This window comes from Leuciscus leuciscus, assembly GCF_965113295.1.
Source record: "Leuciscus leuciscus genome assembly, chromosome: 21".
Classification (NCBI taxonomy): domain Eukaryota; kingdom Metazoa; phylum Chordata; class Actinopteri; order Cypriniformes; family Leuciscidae; genus Leuciscus; species Leuciscus leuciscus.
This window is the reverse complement of record NC_138745.1, coordinates 6,006,972-6,034,222: the sequence shown is the minus strand read 5'-3', so window position 1 is coordinate 6,034,222 and position 27,251 is coordinate 6,006,972. Positions and strand designations below refer to the sequence as shown.

At 40.6% G+C, this 27,251-nt stretch overlaps 1 protein-coding gene across 1 annotated transcript; it reads left to right on the top strand.

Annotated features, from left to right (window-relative positions):
• Nucleotides 1-933: 933 nt before the first annotated feature.
• Nucleotides 934-26,145, top strand: LOC309485657 (testisin-like; the record flags this gene model as incomplete). The annotated part of the gene is made up of 5 exons (XM_082152587.1): nt 934-949; nt 1,535-1,568; nt 2,211-2,479; nt 2,591-2,736; nt 23,655-26,145. 5 exons carry the CDS (start codon nt 934-936, stop codon nt 24,012-24,014), a joined length of 825 nt encoding a protein of 274 aa, XP_082008713.1. The 3' UTR covers nt 24,015-26,145.
• Between the last annotated feature and the right edge of the window lie 1,106 nt (nt 26,146-27,251).

The following is a 27,251-nucleotide window of genomic DNA, read 5'->3' as shown; positions in this document are numbered from 1 at the left end:
ACAATACAGATTGTATCAAAGCAGCTTCACAGTATTACATTAAAATAATACAACAAAGTTTGTTTCAAGAGGAATTTATTGATTGATAAAATTAAATTAAATATCCCCAAAATATCCCCAACTGAGCAAGCCAAAGGCAACAGTGGCAAGGAACCGAAAAACTCCATCAAGTGACCTAATGGTGTCCTAAAACTCCATCAGGTGACCTAATGGAGAAAAAAAACCTTGGGAGAACCCAGGCTCAGTCGGGGGCCAGTTCTCCTCTGGCATTTATGAGCTAGAGGCCGGATTGTAGTTTGAACTATAGGATTATATGAATGCCTGGCTGAAGAGATGCGACTTTAATCTAGCCTCTGAGTACCATCTGAAATGTTCTACTAAAAGAGCATTTTTATCAAGCTTGTATGTTTATGTTCAGTTATTTCACTTAAATGGCAATGAAAAGTACCTATTAATTGTCATTAAAGTGAAATTACTGAACTTAAATATACGAGCTCGATAAAAATGCTTGTTTTAGAAGAAAGTTTCAGATGTCTTCATATATATAGATATAGATTATTACTTTTACTTTGAGTAAATATTTCTATAAGTACTTGTACTTTTACTTGAGTACAGTTTTTGGATACTCTACCCACCTCTGGTTAATTGATGCACATGATGTTGTATAACGTTAATGGTCGCCGAATATAACCACAAAATGGCGTTAACTGTTATGTACATCGCAAGAGAAATGGACGAATCAGTCATATAAAAAAGTTATTCAGTAAATCGCTTTGGACAAAAGCGTTTGCTTTGGCCTGTTAAATAACATATAGATAATAGATGGACAATAACGAATGTCACCCATAACATCTATAACTAATGGTTGCCCTTTTCATTTTTCTTTCCTCATAGGTTCAAATACTAATAGCTGAACTGAAGTGGCACTACACCATGCCTAACAACAAAGGTAAGCCATGTAGCTATAGTATAATTTAGATTAAAGTCAAATATTGAAAGCAACACATTAACCGTAAGAGAGAATAAAATAATAAGTTACCCTTGTGTAATACCTATACTGTCATATTATTATTTCAGTGAACAGATAAGAGCAATTAATTTGTGTTTTATTGTATCATATCATTTTTTTCTGTTTTGTTTGGATAGAAAGAAATCAATGGCCCGACACAAGTTACTTGTGTGTGTTAAAATATGTGTACTGACACTGACAAAACAATGTTTTGATTGTGATTGCTGTATGCTATTAACAAGTCCAGTGATTTGGATCATGGGCAGCAGTTACACTCGTCGTGGGGAAGAGAGGGCCAGAGAGACCATAGGTTACAGATTACATATAAAGGACACATCTCTTACCGACAAGTAACAGATGGTCATCTCTTGAATCTGGCCTCTAGAGACATAAACCAATATTACCCCAACTTGAACTTCTCTGCCTCATGGGTTTTCATTGCAACTTGGAATAAAGTACCGTACTATGGACACAGGCGGGCAGTAAGTCTCTTTTTAAAAGCTTAAAGAGCTGTGAGGGTGAAAGAGTGGGTGCTGACCGCTGCCCACTGTGTTGATAGGTAAACTCATTCAACTAAATACTTCTGCTTTCACAGATGCTTTGAGTAGATTATATATTTATTGATTTAACCATATAAAGCCTACTGTATCATCATGTGATGTGCAAATTTCTAAGGCTTCTAAATTATCAACATGATCAAAACTCATCCGTTTTATCTTTTTTTTTTTTTTTTTTGGGTAAAAGGCCTTTTAGTACAACTGTAAAAATGTCCACTTCAAGTCATGGTTTACGTGTATTTTTTCTGAAATCTTTTTTTGAAAATGATTTTTATAAAGTAAACATAAAAATTGCTTTTACATTTTTAATAATCAATAACTGCACCAAACTGCATATTTCTTCTCAGTTTGGGCCTCTGATTAAAATGTTTTTACCTAGTTTTACTTAGTTTGAGCTCCATATTTTCACTGTATCAGAATGAGACATAAAAGCCTGATGTATAAAATGATGCTCAAAAAAAAATAAAAAAATAAATACAATTCTTTAGATAAAAAAAAAAAAAAAAATTGTTTAAAGGTTCAATAAACTGTTCCATTTTTTTTTATATATATATATTTTTCTTACTATTATTTAATTTGTCAGGCTGTACAAGGTCAGAACTCTTATTGACTACTTTTTCTGTCTATTTCTTTAACTTCCTCAGCTATTACATCTTTTCTTTAAATGTGGTTTTGGGGCGTCAGACCCAGAGAGGCTTCAACCCCAATGAAGTGTTTAGAAATGTGAGGACAATCATCAAACATCCCAGTTACAACTATCTTACAAATGACAATGATATCGCTCTGCTCAAACTGAGCTCTCCCGTCACCTTCACTGACTACATCAGACCCGTGTGTCTAGCCGCTGATCACAGTGTGTTTAACAACGGCACAGAAAGCTGGATCACTGGATGGGGAGACATTAGTGAAGGAGGTGAGAAATCATTCCTGTTTAACTTTGTTACATTAAACTCAACATGAAACGCTTTTCACAAACCCATTCGAAACAGGATAGAGTAACAGGATTCTCATGTCTTTCCTACAGTTTCCCTCCCATCCCCAAATGTTCTTCAGGAAGTGGAGGTTCCTGTAATTGGTAATAGACAGTGCAACTGTCTCTATGGAGTTGGACGTATAACAGAAAACATGATCTGTGCTGGTCTACTGGAAGGAGGCAAGGACTCATGTCAGGTACACAAATCCTGTTCAGTTCACTTAGGCCCCGTCCACACTACTGCGTTTTCGTTTAAAAACTGAGACCTTTTGCTACGTTTGCACCTCCCGTCCACACTAAAACGGCAAAAACGGAGACCCAAAACGGAGAAGTTTAGAAACGCTGCCGACCCGTTTTTCGTTTTGAATCTCCGGAGGGCGTTTTAGTCTGGACAGGTCAAAACGGAGGACTTTAGAAACGATGACGTAGTAGAGGCTCACGCTCGGCTCTATGATTGGGTGTCATCAGTCATGGCGTATATCTTTGCTAGCAGCTGTTGTGCAAGTAAATTCTGCATTTTACACTGCTATAACTGCCTACATGCGCCGGAGGCAAGCTATTATTCGAGCGATCTGTGACAATTCCCGTGTGCAGCGGCGGTACCGACCGTACATGGAGCGTCGGTTTTGGGTTAACCCGGGAAGAACCAGCGCATGGTGGGATCATTTTATCAATGAAGTTGTGTTTACACCGGCACGCGCATGCCCAGTGTTGTTGAATGGTCACGTGATCCGCGTTTTCAGTCGTTTTAATGTGGACGGAGATCAATTCTAATACGCAGCTAAAACGCTGGTGTGGACGGAGATCGTATTCGTTTTAATTCTCCGTTTCTAAACGAAAACGCAGTAGTGTGGACGGGGCCTTAGTCTCTTAAAACGTCTTGGTTACTATTGTAACCTCAATTCCCTGATGGAGGGAACAAGACATTAGCTACGTTTACATGGACACCTTTTGGTTCAATCGGAATGAAATCAATACGATTGATGAACACGGTGTTTACATGAACGATAAATAAAGTAATCCGGTTGATGTGCGCATTTATATGTCACAAGTTTCACACAAGTTTCCGCTGTTCGCGGATAACTATTCTCCTCTATTGGTTATTTATTTGTTTTAAACAGCAGACGTAATATTAATCTGTATCTAGTGATGATTTGGAGACAAAAGCATATGAACCGTTTTGCCATGCTGCTTATCACGCAGTAAAAATGCCCCTCCCCGCGGCCAAAACCAGTCGTCTGTGGATGAGAATCCAAAACAAGGACTGGTGGGACGTTGTCCTGCTTTACTTCACAGACGCTGAGTGAAATGAAAATTTTAGAATGACGGGACACTTATTTATATGACACTTTATTCATCAGGAAGAACAGCTCGTTCTGCACGTCATACGTCATTACGCTAGTTTAACGTCATTGCACATGCGCAGTCCTTTCAGTTTGTGTTGCTTCTGCATGCCTAATAGCAAGTGCACTCAGACTATGTCATAACCTTCCCAATGCCCAGTAAGTTGCCATATTACCTTGTGCCACAAGGGTGTGGTAAAGACCGTACTTACAACGGGAATAGGTCTCCTCAGCCGTATCTTAACATTTTCCGTTTTTTAACCCTCTAGGGTCTGAGGTGTTTTCTGGGCCCTCGAGGTGTTTTGATGTGCTCTGATATTTGTGGTTATTTCCTTTACATATAACATTTTCATGGCTAAAGTCTGAATACAATTCATTCAAACTCTGCTACAATTATATGTGAGCAGCATGTATGTAAATGTTTGTAGCTTTGAGAAAATTAAGTTTATGCATGGTTAGTCAAACCCATACTGCATATTTGTTCACAATTCTTTTGATAACTTTTTATCTTTTTAAAAGAGTTTTTGCTTAAAAACGATATGAAAATCAAAAAAAAATATTGATTTAAAATTTGTAACACATTTTGTGTTAGAAAAGCTGTATGCCTTCAAACATGTAAACATGTGGAGAATACATCACATGGAATTACACATATGGAGAGAGTCTCTATGGTGAATCCTGCCTGAGAAGGGAGGAACGCTACAGCTACAATGACAGAAGGCAGAGCGAGGCTCTGCTCAGGGGAAAAGACTGGGTTTACCAACAGGGAAACCAAACAGTGGATATGAGATATCATATGGGATTACCTTTAGGGTATCAGCACATATGGAGCATTTAGTCCAAGTACAAGGGCTCACCTGAAAAGGGGCATACCATGAGTTATGGGCCTGGTAGTGAATTCTTCCACCAAATTCAGGTACCGATGAGTGCTGGAGAATAGGAGGGTGTCCAGGGTTAGCCGGTCTGTGCAATCAGGCTCACTGGGGGGAACGAAGGTAGTGGGAGGACTCCTGGGAAGTGAACAGATCTACCTGTGCTTTGCTGAATCTACTCCAAATCAGCTGGACCACCTGGGGATGGAGTCTTCACTCTCCACAAAGCGTAACCTGTTACAAAAGCGCTGTCTGCTGCAAGATTGAGGTTGTCTGGAATATGAGAAAACTTCCATCACTGCTGACTCCGAAGAAGGAGATGGCGGGTGAATTGTGACGTGATGTGAGTGAACACCACCCTGGAGATTTATATATGCAACCGTCACTGTTGTCCATCTAAAAATAACAAATGCTTGCCCTGGATCAGTGGCCAAACATCCGGAGGACCAGCAATACAGCCAACAACTTGAGGCAGTTGATGTGCCACCGCAGTCAAGACCCTGGCCAGGGTCCAGAGGCTGCGTGCCCATTGCATGCAGCACCCCAGCCTGTATTGGATAAGTCAAGTCAAGTCACCTTCATTTATATAGTGCTTTTAACAATACAGATTGTTTCAAAGCAGCTTTACAGTGATAATAGGAAATGAATGGAACAGAGATTGTTTTGGCTTTACAGCAGCTCTAGAAAAAGTTATTGTCCAGCTAAAATAAGTTTTTGATTGATTCACTTCCTTTGCAAAGAACAGTAGTTATTAACTTAGGGGCTGCTTACACAACACCGTTTTTACTGAAAACAGAACACTTTGAATACGTTCTGGCCATTCATTTGCACGACAGCGGTGTTTGGTGGCTCGAGAACACAAACTTTGAAATAGGTTCCAAGGTGAAAGTTTTTTAAAAATTTGAAAACGTAATCATCTCCGTGTAAACTTCAAAAACGTGAATATGTGAAAACGGTGATGCTGTGCACATGCATATTACGTGTTTAGTGTATAGGTATGCACGTAGTCTTTCTTTACAAAGTGACATCGCCAAATTACTTTTCTGGCCTGCATAATACAGACTTTTTATTCGTTTCCACGGATTAGCGGATAATTTGCTAATATTAGCATAGACGCCATTCTTCTAATGATGTAACAAGTACATCAGGTGTTACGGGAAGTGTTCCCGGTTCCGGCTGACCTAATTTATGCAGCCTGACATTTTACATGATTTGAATTATAGAAGTCTATAATGTGTTATGTGTATGCTTGGTTAAAGAGATGTGTTTTTAGTCTAGTCTAGACACACTAGACAGAGTGTGTCTGCTACCCGGACAATGTTAGGGAGACTGTTCCAAAGTTTTGGTGCTAAATGGGAAAAGGATCTACTGCCACAGTCGATTTTGATATATTAGGTATTATCAACTGGCCGGAATTTTGAGATCACAATAGACGTGGAGGACTATAATGCGTTAAGAGCTCGCTCAAGTACTGCGGAGCTAAACCATTTAGTGCTTTGTAAGTAATCAGCAATATTTAAAAATGTATACAATGTTTAATACAGAGTCAATGCAGTGTTGACAGAACCGGGCTAATATGTTTCTAGTAAGTGTAACTTAACTTCAATAGAGTTTAGAATGTCTCTAAATGCCAATCCCAATGCGTTTATCTACATGGATATTAGGGGCTGGCAGTGGCTCAGTGGTTCATGTAGGTTGTCTACAAACCGGAAGGTTGGTGGTTCAATCCCCGGTTCCACCTGACCAAGTGTCGAAGTGTCCATGAGCAAGACACCTAACCCCAGCTGCTCCCGACGAGCTGGGTGGCGCCTTGCATGGCTGACACCGCCGTCGGTGTATGAATGTGTGAGTGAATGGGTGAATGTGAGGCTATATGTAAAGCGCTTTGGTGGCCATAGGTCTGTGAAAGCGCTATATAAATGCAGTCCATTTACTATTTACCATTTATTAAAATCGCCAGTACTAACTCTGATAGAAAATCAGCAAATTCTTTGATAAAGTCTGTATGGTGCCCTGGTGGCCTGTATAGCTAGCACAAATGTCAAGCAGGATTTTTCACTTACGCTAGATAACCTTACAAAAAGCACCATCACTTCAAAATAATTATATTTGAAAGTAGACCTCTGAGTAATACTTAAGATATTGCTGTAAATTACAGCAAAACCTCCCCTTTATCTTTTTAGACTAGGCTCATGTTTATAACAGTAATCTTGGGGGGTAGACTCATTTATAGTAATGTAATCGTCTGGTTTTAGCCGGGTTTCTGTCAGACACAGCATATCTAGGTTATGATCTGTAATCATATAATTTACAAAGAGTGATTTTGTAGAAAGGGATCTAATATTCAGCAAACCGAGCTTTATCATTTGTTCATCTGTATTATATCTATTTTTTATTTGTTGAACATCAATTGAATTTTTACCCTTAAATGGGTTTGAGAGGTTTTTGAATTGACTAATTCGGGGAGCAGACATAGTATCTATGTGATGATATCTAGGTGAAAGAGTCTCTATGTGTTGGGATTTATCTGACTTCTGTGACGTGAGACAGCTCGCAGACGGTCGGTTTAGCCAGTCTGTCTGCTTCCTGACCTGGGCCCCAATTTGACACGTTTTAAGCTCTAAGACTACAGTGGGGAAAATAATGATTTGGTCCCCTGCTGATTTTGTAAGTTTGCCCACTTACAAAGAAATGAAGGGTCTATAATTTTTATGGTAGGTTTATTTTAACGGATAGAGACAGAATATCAACCAAAAAATGTTTGATCCCCAAGCAACCAGTGACGCCAGTGAGTGGTTCTGAGACGGGTTTTTTGGCGGCGCGGTAGTGCGCAGCGGCCACTCCAGATCCTCAATGTGCTATTTTTATTACTTAGTCTATTTTCTCACGGCATTATGGATATCGCAGCGACCAGCATTTGTGTTTACCATCGCCAGACATTGCTTAAATACAAGACTCATACTATAACCAAGCTGAATGGTGATCTGCATGAGAAGCTTCGCAACCTCGGCTTGCTGCGGAGGCCAGAATTCCAGCCCTCGGTGTTGCATAACGCCGGTAGCCGGGGGAAAGGACGACGTAAGCGGTGCGCGAGGAAACGGAAGCGCGGCAAGAGAGCGGGGGTCCAATGATCAGGTGCTCTGTCTCAACTCGGTCGATGTGAGGAAAACCTTATACAGAGTCAACCCGCGGAAGGCTGCGGGACCAGATAATATTCCGGGCAGGGTGCTCAGAGGATGTGCAGACCAGTTGGCGGATGTTCTTACCGACATCTTTAATATCTCTCTGAGCAGCGCCGTCGTTCCAACATGCTTCAAGGCAACCACCATCGTCCCCATAGCTAAGAAGTCTTCAGTGTCCTGCCTCAACGACTACCGTACCGTTGCACTCACATCATGTATTATGAAGTTCTTCGAGAGGCTCGTCATGGGCCACATTAAGATCCAGCTGCCCGCCACACTAGACCCACTGCAGTTTGCGTATCGTCCTAACCGCTCAACCGATGACGCCATCGCCACCACTCTTCATCTGGCCCTCACTCACCTAGAAAAAAAGGACTCATATGTCCGATTGCTGTTCGTTGATTATAGTTCAGCATTCAATACAATCATTCCTCAGCATTTGATCGGGAAGCTGAAAGTACTGGGCCTGGATACCTCCCTCTGTAACTGGATCCTTGATTTCCTGACTGGGAGACCTCAGTCAGTCCGGATTGGGAACAACATCTCCACCACCACCATACTGAGCACTGGGGCCCCACAGGGCTGTGTACTCAGCCCACTGTTGTTCACTTTGCTGACTCATGACTGTGCAGCAAAGCACAGCTCGAACCATCTTATCAAGTTCGCTGATGATACGACCGTGGTGGGTCTCATCAGCCAGAATGACGAGTCAGCGTACAGAGAGGAGGTGCAGCGTTTAACGGACTGGTGTAAAGTCAACAACCTGTTGCTGAATGTGGACAAAACTAAGGAGATGGTTGTTGACTTTAGGAAAGTACAGAGTGACCACTCCCCACTGAACATCGATGGCTCCCTTGTGGAGATTGTCAGAGGTATCAAATTCCTTGGTGTTCACTTAACGGAGAATCTAACCTGGTCCATTAACACCAGCTCAATTACCAAGAAAGCTCAACAACGTCTCTACTTTCTGCGAAGGCTGAGAAAAGCACACCTCCCACCGCCCATACTAACAACTTTCTATAGAGGGACTATTGAGAGTATCCTGAGTGGCTGTATCACTGCCTGGTTTGGGACTTGCACCACTGCGGATCAAAAGTCCCTACAGAGGATAGTCAGAACAGCTGAAAAAATCATCGGGGTCTCTCTTCCATCTATCAAAGACATTTACACACAACGCTGCATCCGCAGAGCAACCAGCATTGTGGGAGACCCCACTCACCCCTCATATAGTTTCTTCAATCTCTTGCCATCTGGCAGGAGGTACCGGAGCATTCGGGCCCGCACTACCAGACTGGGTAACAGCTTCTACCCTGAAGCAGTTAGACTTTTAAATACCCAAGAACTGATAAAATAAACACACATTCTGTGTGTTTACTATGTGGTATTGAACTTTTTGCACATGCCCGGAATTGCACTTAAGGGAACTTTGTCTATTAATTTTAATTCAGAGAGTGGTATGTTTACATTTTACACTTTAGCAAGCACAACAACATCTTGGCACTACCATGAACTGTTCGGCGCTGCTTTGTCTTTTTATTGTGCCTTTTGTCTTGTCTTTTAGTAAATTATTATATTGCCCGTTTTTATGTGCAATTTTTATCTAGTCTGTGTAGCTTATTGGGATTTGTGATTGTTTTTATTGTTTTCTTAATATAGCACTAAGGTCCTGGAGAAACGTCATCTCGTTTTGTAGTATACTGTAATTGTATATGAATGAACGACAATAAAACCACTTGAACTTGAACTTGAACTTGAACCAGCAAGAATTCTGCTTCCCACAGATTGGTTATGTGCCCATGTGGAACACAGATTAGCCCTGTCACTTTAAGGAAATACTCCTAACGCCCTAATGTCAGTGGACACCTGTCCACAGAATCTGTATCTTCCATTCCAACCTCTCCACCACCATGGGCAATATCAAAGAGCTGTCAAACGTCAGGGACCAGATTGTAGACCTGCACAAGGCTGGAATGGGCTACAAGACCATCAGCAAGAAGCTTGGTGAGAAGGAGACTTTTGTTGGTGTGATTATTCGGAAATGGAAGAAATTCAAAATGAAAAATCAATCGCCCTCTGTCTGTAGCTCCATGCAAGATCTCGCCTCATGAGGTAAGGATAATCATGAGAAAGGTGAGGGATCAGCCCAGAACTACACGGGAGGAGCTTGTTAATGATATCAAGGCAGTTGGGACCACAGTCACCAAGCAAACCATTGGTAACACACTACACCACAATTAATTGAAATCCTGCAGAACCCGCAAGGTCCCCCTGCTCATGTTCAAGCCCATCTGAATTCTGCCAATAAACAGCTAATGATTCAGAGAAGGCTGGGGAGAAAGTGCTGTGGTCAGATGAGACCAAAATTTAGCTCTTTGGCATCAACTCGCCATGTTTGGAGGGAGAGAAATGCTGACTATGACCCCAAGAACACCATCACTGCGGTCAAGCACGGAGGTGGAAAAATCATGCTTTTGGGCTGTTTCTCTGGTAAGGGTACAGGAAGACTTCACTGTATTGAAGGGCTGATGGACAGGGAAGCCTTGATGGAAGCCTTTCTCTGCAAACATGTCAAAAAATAAGCTGATCAGATTTCGTAACCCTTCTGCCGTTGGAAGGGGATCTTATTATAATATTGCATCCCCTTAATCTGCACGTTTCCACCCTCTGCGCCGCCATTTGGTTTTCCAAGCAACAACATTGTAAACAGTTCTAACACAATGGCACATATTCGAGCAAAGCATGCAAACTGTTCTGTCGTTGGCTGCACAGACGAGCACAGAACACTATTTGACCAAAAAATGTCACAGCTGTCTTATAAAGTCCTCAGGGAACTGTCAACTTGTAAAAGTTAAACATGACGGGACATGCAAGCTGATTAGAATTAGATGGATCAATGTAACTCCACAACAACTACATAAATGTATCCACTAACCATTCAGAAACGTCCAGGTGAGTCTAAAGGTTTCAACCTCTTCCTGAGTCTCTCTGTAAGGCTGCACTCCGCTACTGGTTATTTCGGAGAATTTTGAGTGTTTGTTTTTGCTGGAGTATCTGAAGCTCGTCGACCCTCTTCTGAACAGAGGAGGGGAGCAGCAGCTCATTTGCATTTAAAGTGACACACAAAAAGGTTGAGGTTGTGATATGACCATCACAACCTCGAACTTTATTCACCACCTCTAAAAGTAAGCTATGGCTTGTTTAACCTGTTTGTTATAGTTAATTTGACTAACGTTAAATCTAGAGAGAATAGTGGTCAAAACAGCATCCCTCTTTGTACAATATTATGTTTTCAAATGTAGCTTAAGGCTGTCAATAGATTCAAATGATAATTAATGATGGCATTTGTTTTGTATAACGTGCATAAATTCACAGACATTTGCCACAGTTTTTTCAAATCATAGTGCTTTAATGCCAAATATGTTGCTCTTTTCAATGACGAAAAACAACATAGAAATTATGTTTTGTCGTTGTCACAGTGGGGCTCTGTGACTAGAGACTCTTATTTTGTGAAAAGACTTTTATTATGACACTGGATTGAGAACATACTATGCATACATACACTTTTCATACTAACATTACACATTATTTGTTTTGCGCAAATTTTTTCTTTAGCTTAGCATTTACTGAGGCATTAATTTCACTATGTTGATTTATGTATTGTATCAAGAACTCAAACAAGACCGGTTACCATGTTAAAATGTTTATTGTTTTCAATTATCCACTTGCATAATATAAATTGTCATACTTACGTACTGGAACATTTTCCCATACCAAACAGACGAAACCCGGTCACAGTAACTGCCACCATTTTTTAATTTCTGTTTCCCGCCAATAGAAGGCACAGTTAATTGTTCTCATATCTGAGGGGGAGACTGATGTTCTGTTTGATTCTTCGTTAAACATTGTTAAACATTTAATTGAGTTTGTTTTGTTTCCAATGTTTGTATATTTTAGTATCATTCTAGCAGTTTATGTCTTTGTTACTGTTAGATCTATTTTTTCTCTTTTTTTCTTAAATTTCTTTATTATCTTTAATTACTAAATGGTTTAGTCCAAGTTGGAGGGGCTTATCCTTTTTAAGAGAGCCTCTCAGTGTTGGAAGGTAGCTCGTAGAGTGAGTTGGTTGCTCGGTTTTTGGGTCAATTTATTGGCATAGCCAAAATCTTTGCTTGCAGTTAACTTTGAACAGTTTTTTTTTTTTTTGCTTCATGTAAATATCGTTTGCACTCTACTGGAAAGTCTTTGTTTTTCACTTTTTGGGAATAAACACTGAACTTTTGACTTCATCAGCATGTCACTTCTTTTTTACGCCTCCATCGGCCGGTATATTCAGAGCAGTGGTGCGGCAACTGCTTGAACATCTTTGGGGCCTCTTTGTGGCAGTTGGTACACCCCTGTCTCTGTTACAGTCGTGTTTTATGTTTCTCTTGAAGCAGGGTCAGACGTTATCAGGGGGTTCAATGCACCCAAAATTCAAGATGTGGTGGAAAAATGGCCCTAGTATGAGTTATTTTTATATTTATAACATATGATATTAAACAATATTTCCAGAATATTGGCGTGATTGCAAATTTGATTATGATTTTATACAACAGTTCAGTAAACAAAATATTTGAATATTGTGATGTGACATTTTAGACGTAATATTGTAAATATTCTCTGTTTTTGCTATATTTCTCCAATGACAATATTTCCAAACAAGCCACAGAAAAAGAGTAATGCTTATTTAAACGAATCCGGGGATTTTGTGATTCAGTGACCTAGTTGCTTAGTTCCAGAATGAATCTGCCATCTTGAACGAATCAGTTGAATGAATGCTTCTATGACTCGTTCATTAAGACGGTGATTTGGCGGTTTTAATTAAAAATATATAATTGATCATTTTTTTGCATCAAATTTTTTCTATATTAAAATTATTATATTTAAATCATTGATCTCATAACATTATTTATGGTGTTGTAATTGCAGTGTAAATGCATGGTTAGAACATAGTTAGAAGAAGAAAAATGCCCCTGGAAATCAATTTAAGGGGTCTACCATTGGCTCTTAATGGGAAAGTTAATGTCTGCTGGTGATATTCCATTAAAAAAAATATATAAGCAAAGTTAAACATATGACATTTACTATAAAACCAATATAATTTATGCATCACACTTGTGAATTTACCTTCAAATGTTTTATCTTCAACATTTTTCGTATAATTATAATTATTATTCCAAATTTTGATAATCATAAATGCATGCTATAATAAATTATATGAATATTATTAATATTACGATATAAATGTATAAGAAAGGTAATCATTTCTGAGGGAAAAATAAATAAGGTTGAGGCCAATATAAACTCTACTTTTTTTTCTGTTAGGTATTGTAACTTGACTTCGACTTGACTTTACCCTTAGCAGGACTCGACTTGACTTGCTTGAAGTAAACCACTGACTTGACTTGGTTTGTGTGTACTGCGACTTAGACTTGCTTGAGACTTGATGGTAGGGACTCGAGACTTGCTTGTGACTTGAACGTGTGACTTACTCCCACCTCTGCGGTTCTCAAGGATTCAGTGGGATATAGGCCTGGCGCCAAACGCCCCATCACGTCCGGCTGCCAAAGGGTGATGGAGGACTCAACAGGTTTTTTACTCTGGAGACCTGAGTGCAACTGAGGCACAGCAAGCTGACAAGAGACGGGCCTCTCTGTGCTTGTACCTGTTTTAGGTGAGAACACTGGAGGAACCCGGCTCTACACGTAGGCTATAGAACCTAGCAAATGTGTTGGGTGTCGCCCAGCCTGCAGCTCTACAATATCTGTTAGCAAGGTGCCACGTTGTTGAGTGAGCTCGCAACCTGAGCGGGCAAGGCACGCCTTGTGCTTCGTAAGCCAAGGTGATGGCATCCACTATCCAGTGGGCCATCCTCTGTTTGGAGACAGCCTTTTCCTTCTGCTGGCCTCCATAACAGACAAGGAGCTGGTCTGAGGTCCTGAAGCTTTGAGTTCTGTCTACGTACCGTCACAGAGCGCGGACGGGACAGAGGAAAGCCAGGGCTGGGTCTGCCTCCTAAGAGGGCAGCACTTGCAGGTTCTCCACCTGGTCCCTGAAGGGAGTGGTAAAAACCTTGGGCACATAGCCAGGCCGGGGTCTCAGTACCACGTGGCCGTCACCCGGCCCGAACTCTAGGCACGTTTCGTTGACCGAAAATGCCTGCAGGTCCCCTACCCTCTTGATGGAGGCCAATTCAGTCAGCAACAAAGTCTTCATAGACAGAATATTTAAGTCTGGTGAGAGGAACACCAGTCGACGAACAGGTTCCACTTCAAGGTGTACGCACGTCTTGTAGACGGTGCCCGTGCCGAAGTGATGGTGTTAAGTACCTCTGGGGGTAAGTCCAGTGTTCAAATTATACCGTGAGCTTCGGGGGGTACAACTATTTTGACTGGCGACGTCACTCTCCATTTTATATAGGCATACACACGAGATAAGAAACAACTGCTTGCATTAATGTAACCATTCTTGGCTTAGTCTCACCAAGATATGGACAATATTTGCTTGGTACAGAGAGCTTCAGGAGCTGCGTGAACTTTTAGCTAGCTAGCTAGACTATGACTTTATTATAGATGAGAGAAACACTATGAACAACCAAATTAAGACAGAAATCTGAAAACCTGTTTAGATGACGAGCTGCTCATAACATTTACCACAAAGCACAACGCATGATGATAAACATGGCAGTCAAAATCATAGGCAGAGATTAAAGTTGATTCAGCCACTTACTCTTAATTTCTCGCTGACACACCAGCGCCTGCGTCCGTACCCGGTATGTACGTTTTGACAACTAGTGAAGTGATATCAAAGAACCATAGCAAAGAACACGGTCTTAATATACCAGAGTAATGGTACAGCCCAATGGGGAGTGAGGGTTTGAAAATCGTATTTCATTCGATTATTTCCTGAATTGTTGGTATGTGATGGTAATACTGCATTTAAATACATGCAATTTTGGATAGGCTAACATTATATTTTATTTAATTTTTTCAGTACCCCTCCCAAACTATTATTTTCATCCCTTTTGGAAGGGTCCAAGTCTCATCTAGGGGGGTTGGACCCCCCTAATACCTCCCGTAATTCGAACTATGGGTAAGTCACCTAGAATCTTCACGTCCCATCCAGGGACCAGAGATGGAGTTTCCAGAGGTCTGAACGCAGGTGCCATAGGGTGCCCCGTCTCTGAGAATGAAGGTCCTTACTCAGAGGAATGGGACAAGGAGGGGCTGTCACAAGGAGCATGAGTTCTGGGAACCAGGTCCGGATGGGCCAATAGGGAGCCACCAGCAGAACCTGCTCCTCGTCAAGTCAAGTTTCAAGTCAAGTTTATTTGTATAGCGCTTTTCACAATACAGATTGTATCAAAGCAGCTTCACAGTATTACATTTAAATAATACAACAAAGTTTATTTCAAGAGGAATTTATTGATTGATAAAATTAAATTAAATATCCCCAAAATATCCCCAACTGAGCAAGCCAAAGGCAACAGTGGCAAGGAACCGAAAAACTCCATCAAGTGACCTAATGGTGTCCTAAAACTCCATCTGGTGACCTAATGGAGAAAAAAAAAAAAACCTTGGGAGAACCCAGGCTCAGTCGGGGGCCAGTTCTCCTCTGGCATTTATGAGCTAGAGGCCGGATTGTAGTTTGAACTGTGGGATTATATGAATGCCTGGCTGAAGAGATGCGACTTTAATCTAGTTTTAAACTGGGAGAGCGAGTCTGAGCAACGAACAGTATCAGGAAGACTATTCCAGAGTTTTGGAGCCAAATGTGAAAATGCTCTCCCTCCTTTGGTGGTTCTGAATATCCTAGGTATGACCAAAAGCCTTGAATTTAGTGATCTTAAAGAGCGCGATGGATTATAGGGCGATAGAAGATCCGTTAAATAGACTGGAGCTAAGCCGTTTAGGGCTTTATAGGTCAGTAGCAATACCTTGTAATTAATACGGAACTTTATAGGTAACCAATGCAGTGATGATAAAATCGGTGTTATATGATCATATTTTCTTGATCTCGTAAGAACTCTAGCGGCGGCATTTTGGACTAACTGTAGCTTGTTTATTGAGGATGCAGGACAACCAGCTAATAAGGCATTACAGTAATCCAGTCTCGAGGTCATGAATGCATGAACTAACTTTTCTGCATCAGAAACTGATAGCATATTACGTAGCTTAGCAATGTTTCTAAGGTGGAAAAAGGCTGTTTTTGTAACATATGAAATATGATATTCAAAAGACAGGTTGCAATCGAGTATAACACCCAGGTCTTTTACTGTAGCGGATAAAGTAACAGGACATCCTATGATGTTAAAGTTGTATTGTGCGAGGTTTTGTGGGCGGTTTTTTGAACCGATAAGTATTACCTCTGTCTTGTCTGGATTTAATAAAAGAAAATTACGCGTCATCCAATCTTTTATATCTTTAACACACTCTGTCAATTTGGAAAATTTAGCGTTTTCATCCGGCCTTGATGAAATATATATTTGAGTGTCATCAGCATAACAATGGAAACTAATTCCATGTTTCCTTATAATATTTCCAAGTGGCATCATATATATTGAAAATAACAGAGGGCCTAACACAGATCCCTGCGGCACTCCATAGTTTACTGGAGTTATGATCGATTTTTCTCTATTTAAATAGACAAAATGGTAGCGGTCAGATAGGTATGATTTGAACCAGCTTAGTGCTTGTCCTTGAACACCAGTATAATTTTGTAGTCGATCTAAGAGTATTGTGTGATCTATAGTATCGAACGCAGCACTAAGATCAAGTAAAACTAGTATTGAGATACAGCCTTGGTCAGAAGCTAAAAGTAAATCATTTGTGATTTTAACGAGCGCAGTTTCAGTGCTATGATGCGGTCTGAATCCAGACTGAAACTTTTCATAAATATCATTTTGTTGCAAGAAAGAGCCCAGTTGAGCGGACACCACTTTTTCTAATATTTTAGACATAAATGGAAGATTTGAAATGGGTCTATAATTTGCTAGATTATTATGATCTAATTGTGGTTTCTTAATGAGAGGTTTTATAACTGCCAGTTTAAATGTTCTTGGAACATGACCTAGAGATAAAGACGAGTTAATAATATTGAGGAGAGGCTCTTCCACTACAGGTAACACTTCTTTCAGTAGTTTAGTTGGTATAGGATCTAATAAACATGTTGTTGTTTTAGATGAAGTGATAAGTTTATTTAACTCTTTTTGTTCTATAGTTGTAAAGCACTGTAATTGTTCTTGCGGGGTGATAATTGAAGCTGAATTATAAGGCGCGATTGAAGATTGAACGTTTACAATTGTGGTTCTGATGCTTTCTATTTTCTCAGTGAAGAAGTTCATGAAATCATTACTACTGAACTGTAACGGGATATTTTGTTCGGTCGACGTCTGTTTATTTGTTAGTTTAGCCACGGTGTTAAATAAAAACCTTGGATTATTTTGGTTGTTTTCTATTAGTTTGCGGAGGTGCTCAGCCCTGGCCGCTTTTAGGGCCTTTTTATAACGTGACATACTGTCTTTCCACGCGATTCTAAAGACCTCTAAATTAGTTTGTTTCCATTTACGCTCTAAAATACGGGTTTCTCTCTTTAAAACATGCGTAGTATTGTTATACCATGGTGCTTTATTTTTCTCTCTGACCTTTTTTAATTTAATAGGTGCAACTACATCCAATGTTCTAGAGAGAATGGTGCTCATAGTGCTAGTTAGTTCTTCTAGTTCATCAGTTTGTTTGGGTTCAGGCAGCAGCTGAGACAGATTAGATAAGCAATTTGAGAAATTATCTATGGTGGATGGAAGGATTGTTCTGCCTGGTCGATAACGCGGCGCTGCATGACATATTACAGCAGTACGTAATATGCAAGTTACCATGTAGTGATCAGTGACTTCATCACTTTGTGGAATGATATCTATATCGGTTGGATCGGTTCCATGTGATATAATTAAATCGAGTGTATGATTAAGACGATGTGTTGGTCCGGTGACGTTTTGCTTGACCCCAAATGAATTTAATAAATCTGTAAACGCAGCTCCTAACGCATCATTTGGATTATCTACGTGTATGTTAAAATCTCCAACAATTAATGCTTTATCGACATTGACTAATAGGTCTGAGAGAAAATCTGCAAACTCTTTTAGGAAATCAGCGTAAGGCCCTGGCGGTCTATATACGGTAGCCAAGGCTAGAGATAATAGGGATGTTTTTCTAACATCTAAGAGCGTAACATTTAGTACAAGTACTTCAAATGAAATAAACTTATAACCCGTTTTCTGAGTAACATTTAGAATATCTTTATAAATGGTTGCAACACCTCCCTGACTTTGCACAAGTCTGTGCAAGTAGGCTCACTGGGGGAAACACATATTTGCAAAGGCCCCGGGCAGTTGCAAAGGCAGTGGGAGGTCTCTGGAGAGGCAAACAGGTCTACCTGAGCCTCCCCGAACTCTCTCCAGATCAGCTGGACCACCTGGGGGTGGAGTCGCCACTCTCCCGGGAGCACAGCTCGTGATAGCTCGTCAGCCACATGGTTGAGCACACCGGGGACATGAATGGCACGAAGCAACCTCAGATGCTTCTGACTCCAGAGGAGGAGATGTCGGGTGAGCTGCGACAGGAGCCTTGACCACCTTGTCGGTTAATGTACGCCACGGTCGCAGTGATGTCCGTGCGAACAAGCACATCTTTGCCCTGTAGCGGCGCTTTTTGGCGGCTCAGAGCAAGACATACTGCAAGCAGCTCGAGGCAATTGATATGCCAATTCAGGTGGGGACCCGTCCAGACCCCAGCAACTGCATGCCCGTTGTATGTGGCCCCCCCGGAAGGTGGCGGAGGCATCCAGTGTGATTGTCACCCGGTGGGTGCCGCGCTGCCACGCCCGTCTTGGGACTCGGCCGTGAAGCCAGTGCTGAAACGGTCTCATATGAGGCAAACCGAGCAGCATCACAGCCGCTGCAGCCGCCATATGCCCCAGGAGCCTCTGAAAGAATTTCAGTGGGACCGCCATCCTGCCCTTGAACGTATTCAAGCAGTTCAGCACCGACTGAGCACGTTCCTCTGTTAGGCGTGTTGTCTGTTCGACCGAATCCAACTCCATACCGAGAAAAGAGATCCTCTGCATGGGGGCGAGTTTACTCTTCTCCCAGTTGACCCGAAGTCCCAACTGGCTGAGGTGACTGAGCACCAGGTCCCTGTGTTCGCACAACTGTCGTCTGACCGAGGGCCTGTGTTGTGACTCGATCACGGTCAGTCGACATGCACAGCTCAACGGCTCAGAACTACCCTCGTGCAATAAGAGTGCCTTGGCCTCACATTCAGGGCGGAGGTGGCCTGCCAGAGGCACATCCACCCCACTGTCTAGGGTAGTGAGAGAGGTGAAAACTTTTATGCAGAATTTGGCAATTTTGGTGTTCCATATTTTGGCACCAATATAGTTCCATGCTTCTAAGTTTTCCATGCACATCCGAGAAAGACCCGGGAAAGCATGGCTGTCAGCCCTGAATCTGATTCAGCTTAAGCACACACACAATTACAGTGTCGCCGAAAAGGCCACCTTGTGAGATGGGAGCATTGAGAAAGCGTACTTTGACGACCTCTCGCACCTCTGCAAGGCCAGCCAGGGGTTCTTCTGGACCAACAAGGTGGAAATCAGGGCTTAAAAACGAAAAAAAAATTCAATCGGTTCACTCCGAGCAGAATCGATATTTTAACGTTTCCGTTTTTGCGTTCCTCGTTAAACATTACCGTTCCGAAACCGGTTTGATTAGATAAAATACCGGTTAATAACGTTATTTTAATTTAGCCTATACTTTAAACAAATATGTATAAATAAGACTAATTTTCACTCAAAAATAATATAACACATGATAATTAATCTTGAACATTTATTTCATAACATTGTTAAAACCACAACAGAAATACCTGTATTAATTACAAAGCATAAACAGCTGGAAAAATATTGACCTGTTTTACTGGACCGTTAGACAATCGAAATTGGCAGTCTTATGCCTAATTCTTTTCAGAAGAGTCATACAATTATTTGTACACATTTTTTTTGCAACACGAATTGTTTTAGAAAATTACATGAATAAAAATTATATAATCTGGACAACCATTGCTCTTTTAATGCACCGTCAACTGCTAAAATTCAAAGCAAACACTGCGCAACACATCCTTGCATCACATAACCAATTTCAGTCTGCTAATAAAGCACGATCATTTAATGCAATAACATTGTAAAACTACAACAATTTGTTTTTACTATTTTAATACAAAGCATTAAAAGTCTATAAAGAAAACATTGACCTGTCCTGATTTTGGCTACCTGAAAGTATAGAAAAAATGTGCGATACTAGTACTTATACGAAATCCATAAACTATTTGAGCTTAAAGTCCATACTGCTTGTTTAAACGTACGAATAGAATGTCCTCCAATACCTGTGCATTCATTGAAGACCTCAGTGGGGAAAGAATGTACTTGAGGCATGAATGACTGGGATGGAGTGTGCTGTGTAGTTGCTTTGCTGCCGGATAAAGTCTGAATTGCTTCCCAGGCAAGTGAATTTTTGCGCTTTCGGATTGAAGTTCGCTGAGAAAAAGTCTGTATCTAGGATCAAGAAATAAAGCAGCCACAAAGGCGTCATTGTCAAACAGAGCTTTTTGTCGTGATTTGAGACACTGAACTAGGCGTTTGGCAAAGGGATTGTCAATTCTGTCTGTGCACAGTACACACTGAAGCCAAACACCATAGAAGTCCCCTGCTGTGAGCTGGTCCGACTGGAGGCTTTTCGTAGCAATTTTCGCTGGTTTCAGTGCACTCACCAAGTTGGATATTGTCTCCCATTCATTCTCACCTAAATGTAGTTCTTTAATATTTGGTGACATGTCCTCGCAAAAATTCTGGAGCTCTAAAAGCCGCTCCAGCATATCGTGTGTTGAATGCCAGCGTGTTGGACAGTCAACAATGGCCCTTTTGTGTCCCATTTTTTTAAGAAGAGTGACAACGTTCTGGGTGCGCAACTTTTTTGCAACACGTCTTGCTTTCGAAATCAGATTGGATGACCGTTGCTCTTTTAATGCGTCGTCAACTGCTAACTGCAGGGTATGAGCCGAGCACCTCACACTGCGCAACACATGCCCTGACATCACCGAGTCAAGTTCAATTACGACATCAGGTGTTTCACCTTGGATTGCATCTATCTCATCCTCATCCATTCCTGCGTCCAATGGATCAGTTTCATTCGCTTCATTAGATGGGATGCCCTCTTGCATATCGGATAGTAAAGACACTGCCTTTAACATGTTAGTGCCGTTATCTGACGTTACAGAGAAAACTTGCCGTATTTCAACATTATATTCGTGCAAAACATCCTCCACAACGGATGAAATATATGCGGCTGTGTGCCGTTCAGTTAGTTCCCTTACGGCCAAAGTGCGCAACACAATTTTTTCTCCGTCAGTGTACTGTACATTTACGCCAAGAACAGATCGGTCTCTGCATGTGGCTGAATCTATTTTAAGCATTAGTAGCCTTCCCTTTAACTCATTCTTGAGCTTTTCCCTTCTCACCTGAGCAACACTTGACACCATATCACGGATATTTGAGGAGTTGATAGTGAAATCATTTCCTATAGCCTGTTGTAATGGGTCGATAATTTTTCTGAAGCCAGTGTCTTCCATCAATGTAAATGGTCTCCCGTTGACAGTCACTAGCTCTATGCACGCATCTTTTAGAACATCAGGATTCAGTTGAACATGTAGGCCTGTTGTCTTCGGCTTTTTAACTATGACCGAATCCAGAGTGGTTTGTCCATCTGCTGTAGATGCTGGTCTTTTATTGCTGGATGAATCAGCATACTCTGCTGGATGTTTACGTTGAATGTGCCTCTGCAAGTTACCTCCGTGATTCCCGGTTACTTCTGCCCCGCATCCTTCAATATTGCAGACAGACTTGTTAGACGACTTGTCATATGAGAAATAATGACGAAAAGGATTTTCTTGGTGGCGACCCATCTAAAAAAGTAATTGACAGTGGTATAAGCTATATATATGGACCTAGGACTTTTTTACGTTCTGAAAAATAGTTAGCATAACTTCATATAGCTATCTTCACGTTTCTAAGCATGTTTTAACTTTAACATACCTCTGAACATTGGATGGGTAGCCTACTGTGGGTTATTAAAATCTTCTCGTGTTGAAGAGATTGTCTACTGATGACTGCTGCGTGGGCATTTCACTCACGCTTAATGCGTCAACGTCACATGCTGAAAGCTAATTCATGATTGGTCAATGGCAAATTAAAATATTAAAAAGAACGATAAAATAACGTTATTAACCGGTTAATAGTCATTTTAAATAAACGTTTCTGTTCAGAACGATTAAAATTGATTTTGTTTTCGTTTTCGTTTTTGTTCCTGTTAAGATTTCGTTCGTTTCCGGTTTTCGTTTTCGTTCCTTGAACCGGTTCAGAGCCCTGGTGGAAATTGTCTGACCGAGGGCCTGTGCTGTGACTTGATCAGTCGACATGCACAGCTCAACCCCGGCTTAGAACTACCCTCGTGCAGTAAGAGTGCTTTGGCCTCGCATGCAGGGCGGAGGTGGCCTGCCAGATGCACAGCCACCCCACCGTCGAGGGTAGTGAGAGAGGTGAAAACTTTTATGCAGAATTTGGCACTTTTGGCATTCCATATTTTGGCACCAATATAGTTCCATGCTGCTAAGTTTTCCATGCACATCGGAGAAAGTCCCAGGAAAGCATGTCTGTTAGCCCTGAATCTGATTCAGCATAAGCACACACACCATTACAGTGGGAACTCAGCATCATCCTCATTTCCAGAGCAAAACAGCCCCTCTCTCTCCGATGCAGCAATCAACATCTGCACTCAGCTGGAGCCCTGAATGAAATGCTAGGTTCCCCCATTTTCTTATTTTTTTTAAGGACCAGCAATCCCATCCAGAAGCTGCACAGCTTGTGATGCGCTAGAGGGGGAGGGGCCCTAGGGGGTTGGTTCCCCGAAGGAGAAGCCCTCAGCTCTCAGATCACCCAAGCTATTCTACTGAAGTAGACTGAAGTAGAGTAGGGAGGGCACTACAACGGAGAATAGGCAAGGGGGCCGTGCACCTAGAGCGCCGAGCGAGCTCTGGGTTGCCGTGACAACCCACGCTGCAGCTCGGCAGCTCGACGGCACACAACACAGTAAAGAGCGAGAGACCCGTCCGGATTTTGCCCGGCGTAAACTCTCGCTGATCTCCACGGTCTCCCAGAGTGTCGAGTAGACCTGCAGCTATGCTTTTACACAAACAGCGGCTGGCCAACAACAGGGGGAAGAGAAACTAGGCTTTCTGAAGATGCCATCTTTGAAAGATATTTAGAGTTTAGAGATTTGTTTTTTTTAATACATCTTACATCTTGGCAAATACATATATTATTTATTTTAGTATAAATTCAAATTAACAGTTCTGGACAAAACCAGAAAAAAAATTGAGAGCTGTCTGCCATATATTTGATACATTTGACATGATACATGACACATTTTTTAAAGATTCTTTGATGAATTGAAAGTTCAAAAGAACAAATTTATTTGAAATAATTTCTTTAAATGTATCACTTACTGACGCCAAACTCTTGACCAGCAGTGTATGTCTCTTTCTACACTGAGTGCATTGATTTGTATTTTCAGGGGGATTCAGGAGGTCCGATGGTGAGCGGGCAGAGCTCTGTATGGGTCCAGTCCGGTATCGTTAGCTTTGGGATTGGCTGTGCTCGACCTGAATATCCTGGTGTTTACACCAGAGTATCCCGCTATCAGGAATGGATCACCTCCTTTATGTTCAGCGATCCTCCAGGTTTTGTGCAGTTTACCTCCGCTGGAACAGATTCTGACAACAGTTACACCTGCCCTGGTCTCCCTCCTCTTCCTCTTTCCTCATCAATAGAAACTGAATCTAAAATCCCATCTTCTGCAACATCTCTTTCACAAAATTCTTTGCTATCATATTTTCTGTTGCTTAAAGCAATACCCTTCTTGTTTTATATGTAGAGAGAAGTTACATTTTAAGCAAGAATGCATCAAAAGTAATAGTAAAGACATTTATAATGTTTAGAAAATCTAGTTCAAATAAATGCTGTTCAATTAATCTGTTTCTTGAGCAGAAAATCAGCATATTAGAATGATTTCTGAAGGATCATGTGAGTAATGATGCAGAAAATTCAGCTCTGCATCACAGGAATAAATTACATTTTAAAAGACATAAAAATAGAAAGCAGTTATTTTAAATTCTAATAATATTTCTCCAAATTACTGTATCATATCAACCCCAAACTTTTAAACTGTAGTGTATGCACAAAAATAGACAACAAAGTGATGATAATGTAAATGGGGTTTGTGCTCACTGACAGTCAATTACACTGAGTTTTGATCTTACAATATTTTGTTGTTTTCTCGATCATTCTTACATCATTTTAATTATTCCTCGGCTTAAATAGTTCTAAATAATAATAATAAAATTGTAAATGGATGCAAGTTGTGTTTCACAAATCACAAAAATATATGTTTTACTGGATATTGATGTAGCAACTTAACCTAACACTAACCCTAACTCACTTTTCCCAATCCATTTTCCTATTCCATTTATGTTTATTATATCTTTACACCTTTTAAATCTTTTTCTTTTTTTTCCCAAAGGAAATAGTCAAAATAGTAAACTTTCCATGTGGACAGTAGGATCAATGTCATTTCAGTTGATTAAGTGTTTTTTGTATATTTTTTAAGGAAGTGCTGTAATGTCAAACTGACTTCTTTCTGTATCCTGTCATTGTTTTTTTTTTTTTTTTTTTTTTTAAAGGGTGTGTACAATAAATATGTGTAATACATTTTAGAAATAATAACTTCATTGTGTTATGGTGGTATATGCCTATAACGGGCATTATTTCCTTTTTTTTTTAAACTTTCTAACACTAATATCGTGAGGAAGATCTCAGAAGTTTCGAAATATTTATATTCATATAATAATTGCCAAAAAATAACTAAATGCAAAAGAAATGTTGGATTCCTTTACTGTGGGATAGCCATTAATTTAACAAGTTGTCTAAAGAGATCGATCTGTTTGAGCTATATTTCAGTATCTTCCTTAACACAATGCATGCTGTCTGGCTTTTGAGTGAAGTTGCTGACTTGCTCTGCTTTCTCTTCTTATTTCAAATAGTTCCCCTCACACTTCCTGGGATGTTGATGTTCCAGTAATAGGTAAAAGACTACTGAAAAGTGGAGCCCATATATGTGATTTTCTTCTAAACCTGTCAAGCAAAAACCTACCCCCAGCCGACTCTAAAGATTCTAAAGATACAGTTTGTTAATAGAAAACGTATGATCATCGTCCAAGAATATCAATAATATTTGCATGCATACACATACAATAGGGGGGTGCACAATCCTGTTCCTGAGACCTACCTGCAGAGTTCAGATCCAACCCTCAAGTCATTTCACCTTTATTTATATAGCACTTTAAACAATACAGAACTCTCAACTCTGCTATAAACCAGCTCTAAAAAGATAATAATAATAAGTTATTATTCAGTTGAAATCAGTTCAGTGTATTCAGTTCATTAATCAGAATCAGTGTGTAAAGACACTCTTCATTTTCGGGTCAAAGCTGACCCTAAAGCAAAAGGTGTAACAATTTAGTTTAAATGGTTACATCTCTTACATTTATCTCTTCCGGGTCAAGGCGGACCTGATTGCAATAGGAGGTTGATCCTCCTAATGCATTAAAAAACTGTATACACCTTTTGTATTCCAGGGTCTGTTTGGACCCGGTGGAACGTGTAGGGCTGATCGAATTTGGGCAGAACTCTTTACTGCCCTAATACTTCAGAAATCCTTTTAAAGGTGTACATGTGAATTAATTGTGGCACAATGGCCTTCATCATCACAGTATGCTAATGCTGATCTAGTGCAAGGGATTTCATCAATAAGCTGATTGAAAACCGTTGGGACACTCCAGGCCCAGGATGGTTCTGTCTGGAGAGACAGAGTCGTTTGCACCTCAATGACACATCTGTACCATTTGCTTCACAGGCAACTACATACTGTTTATTTACTAGTATGTTCTAATATGTAACTATGCCATGTTTGATCTCATCTGACAGCCTATAAACTGAACTGAACGGGAGTGAACTTAAAGGGACATTGTGTAGGAATTTCTCCCATCTAGTGGTGAAATTGTATTTTGCATTCAAACGAATAATGCTCTCCAGCGCCTCACTTTTTCAAATGCGCGTTGCATCTACGGTAGCCGTTATGTACCTAAAAGCTATGACAGGATGTCTTATAATAGCACTTCGAGTTTTTCTTCGGGTGAACATGTTTGTTATTTAAAACAAACTGAAACTTGAAACAACGAAAAAAAGAATGTTACAGTATGAACTACTGACTGTCAAAAACATTAACTATGGTAATTAGTAGTAATGCCTTCTTTACTCGTTATATTTTTTGAAGTACCTGCATTGTTAAATATCATCATCATCAGAGCCTTCTCTAACGTTACTTTACTCAATAGCTGCTATTCATCAAAGAGCCTGTTTAACTTTTAACTATAAATGTTCGACTGTCTGTATAATAAAGTACACAACCAAACAATGAAAAAAAAGCTTGTAATTAAGACTGTAACATTGACTTACCTGTCGAGAAGAAAGCAGGCAACTTCAGGGTCTCTTTTGAAAGCTTTCTCCTGCATTAGCTATCCTGACAGTAACCCTTGTTTTTGTAATCTCCGGTCACGTTTCCTTTTACGATCTATTTTGGACTTTTTCGACGACGAGGACTCCTTATCCTGTGACTCATATGTATGTATGAATGAACGGTGTATAAATAACCGTGCAGTGCAGCCTTTTAAACTTGCCGCGGCAGTGACAAGCGCCTCTCACTGCTCTGCTCCTCCGCTTCTGCTGGCTTCAGTCACGTGACGCTGGCTCTGAACGAAACGCGTTGTGGAAACGCGTTGGCCTAGTACTTTTTGTCCCTCTCTGCTATTATAGTTTTTCAAGATGGCGGAACTACATGGAAGCCTCCGTGGACTTACCCGTCCCATGTATATAAAGATAAAAAATTCTTCGTTTATGAGGATTAGTCTGAACATTGGCATAGGTATTTGTACACCATTGAGGGCATATTTATGAATAAAAATATAGATTTTAGATAATAAAATACCTAAAAAGCTACACATTGTCCCTTTAATAGAGATATTAAAGTATCCTAATGTACAATCTAGGTACTATT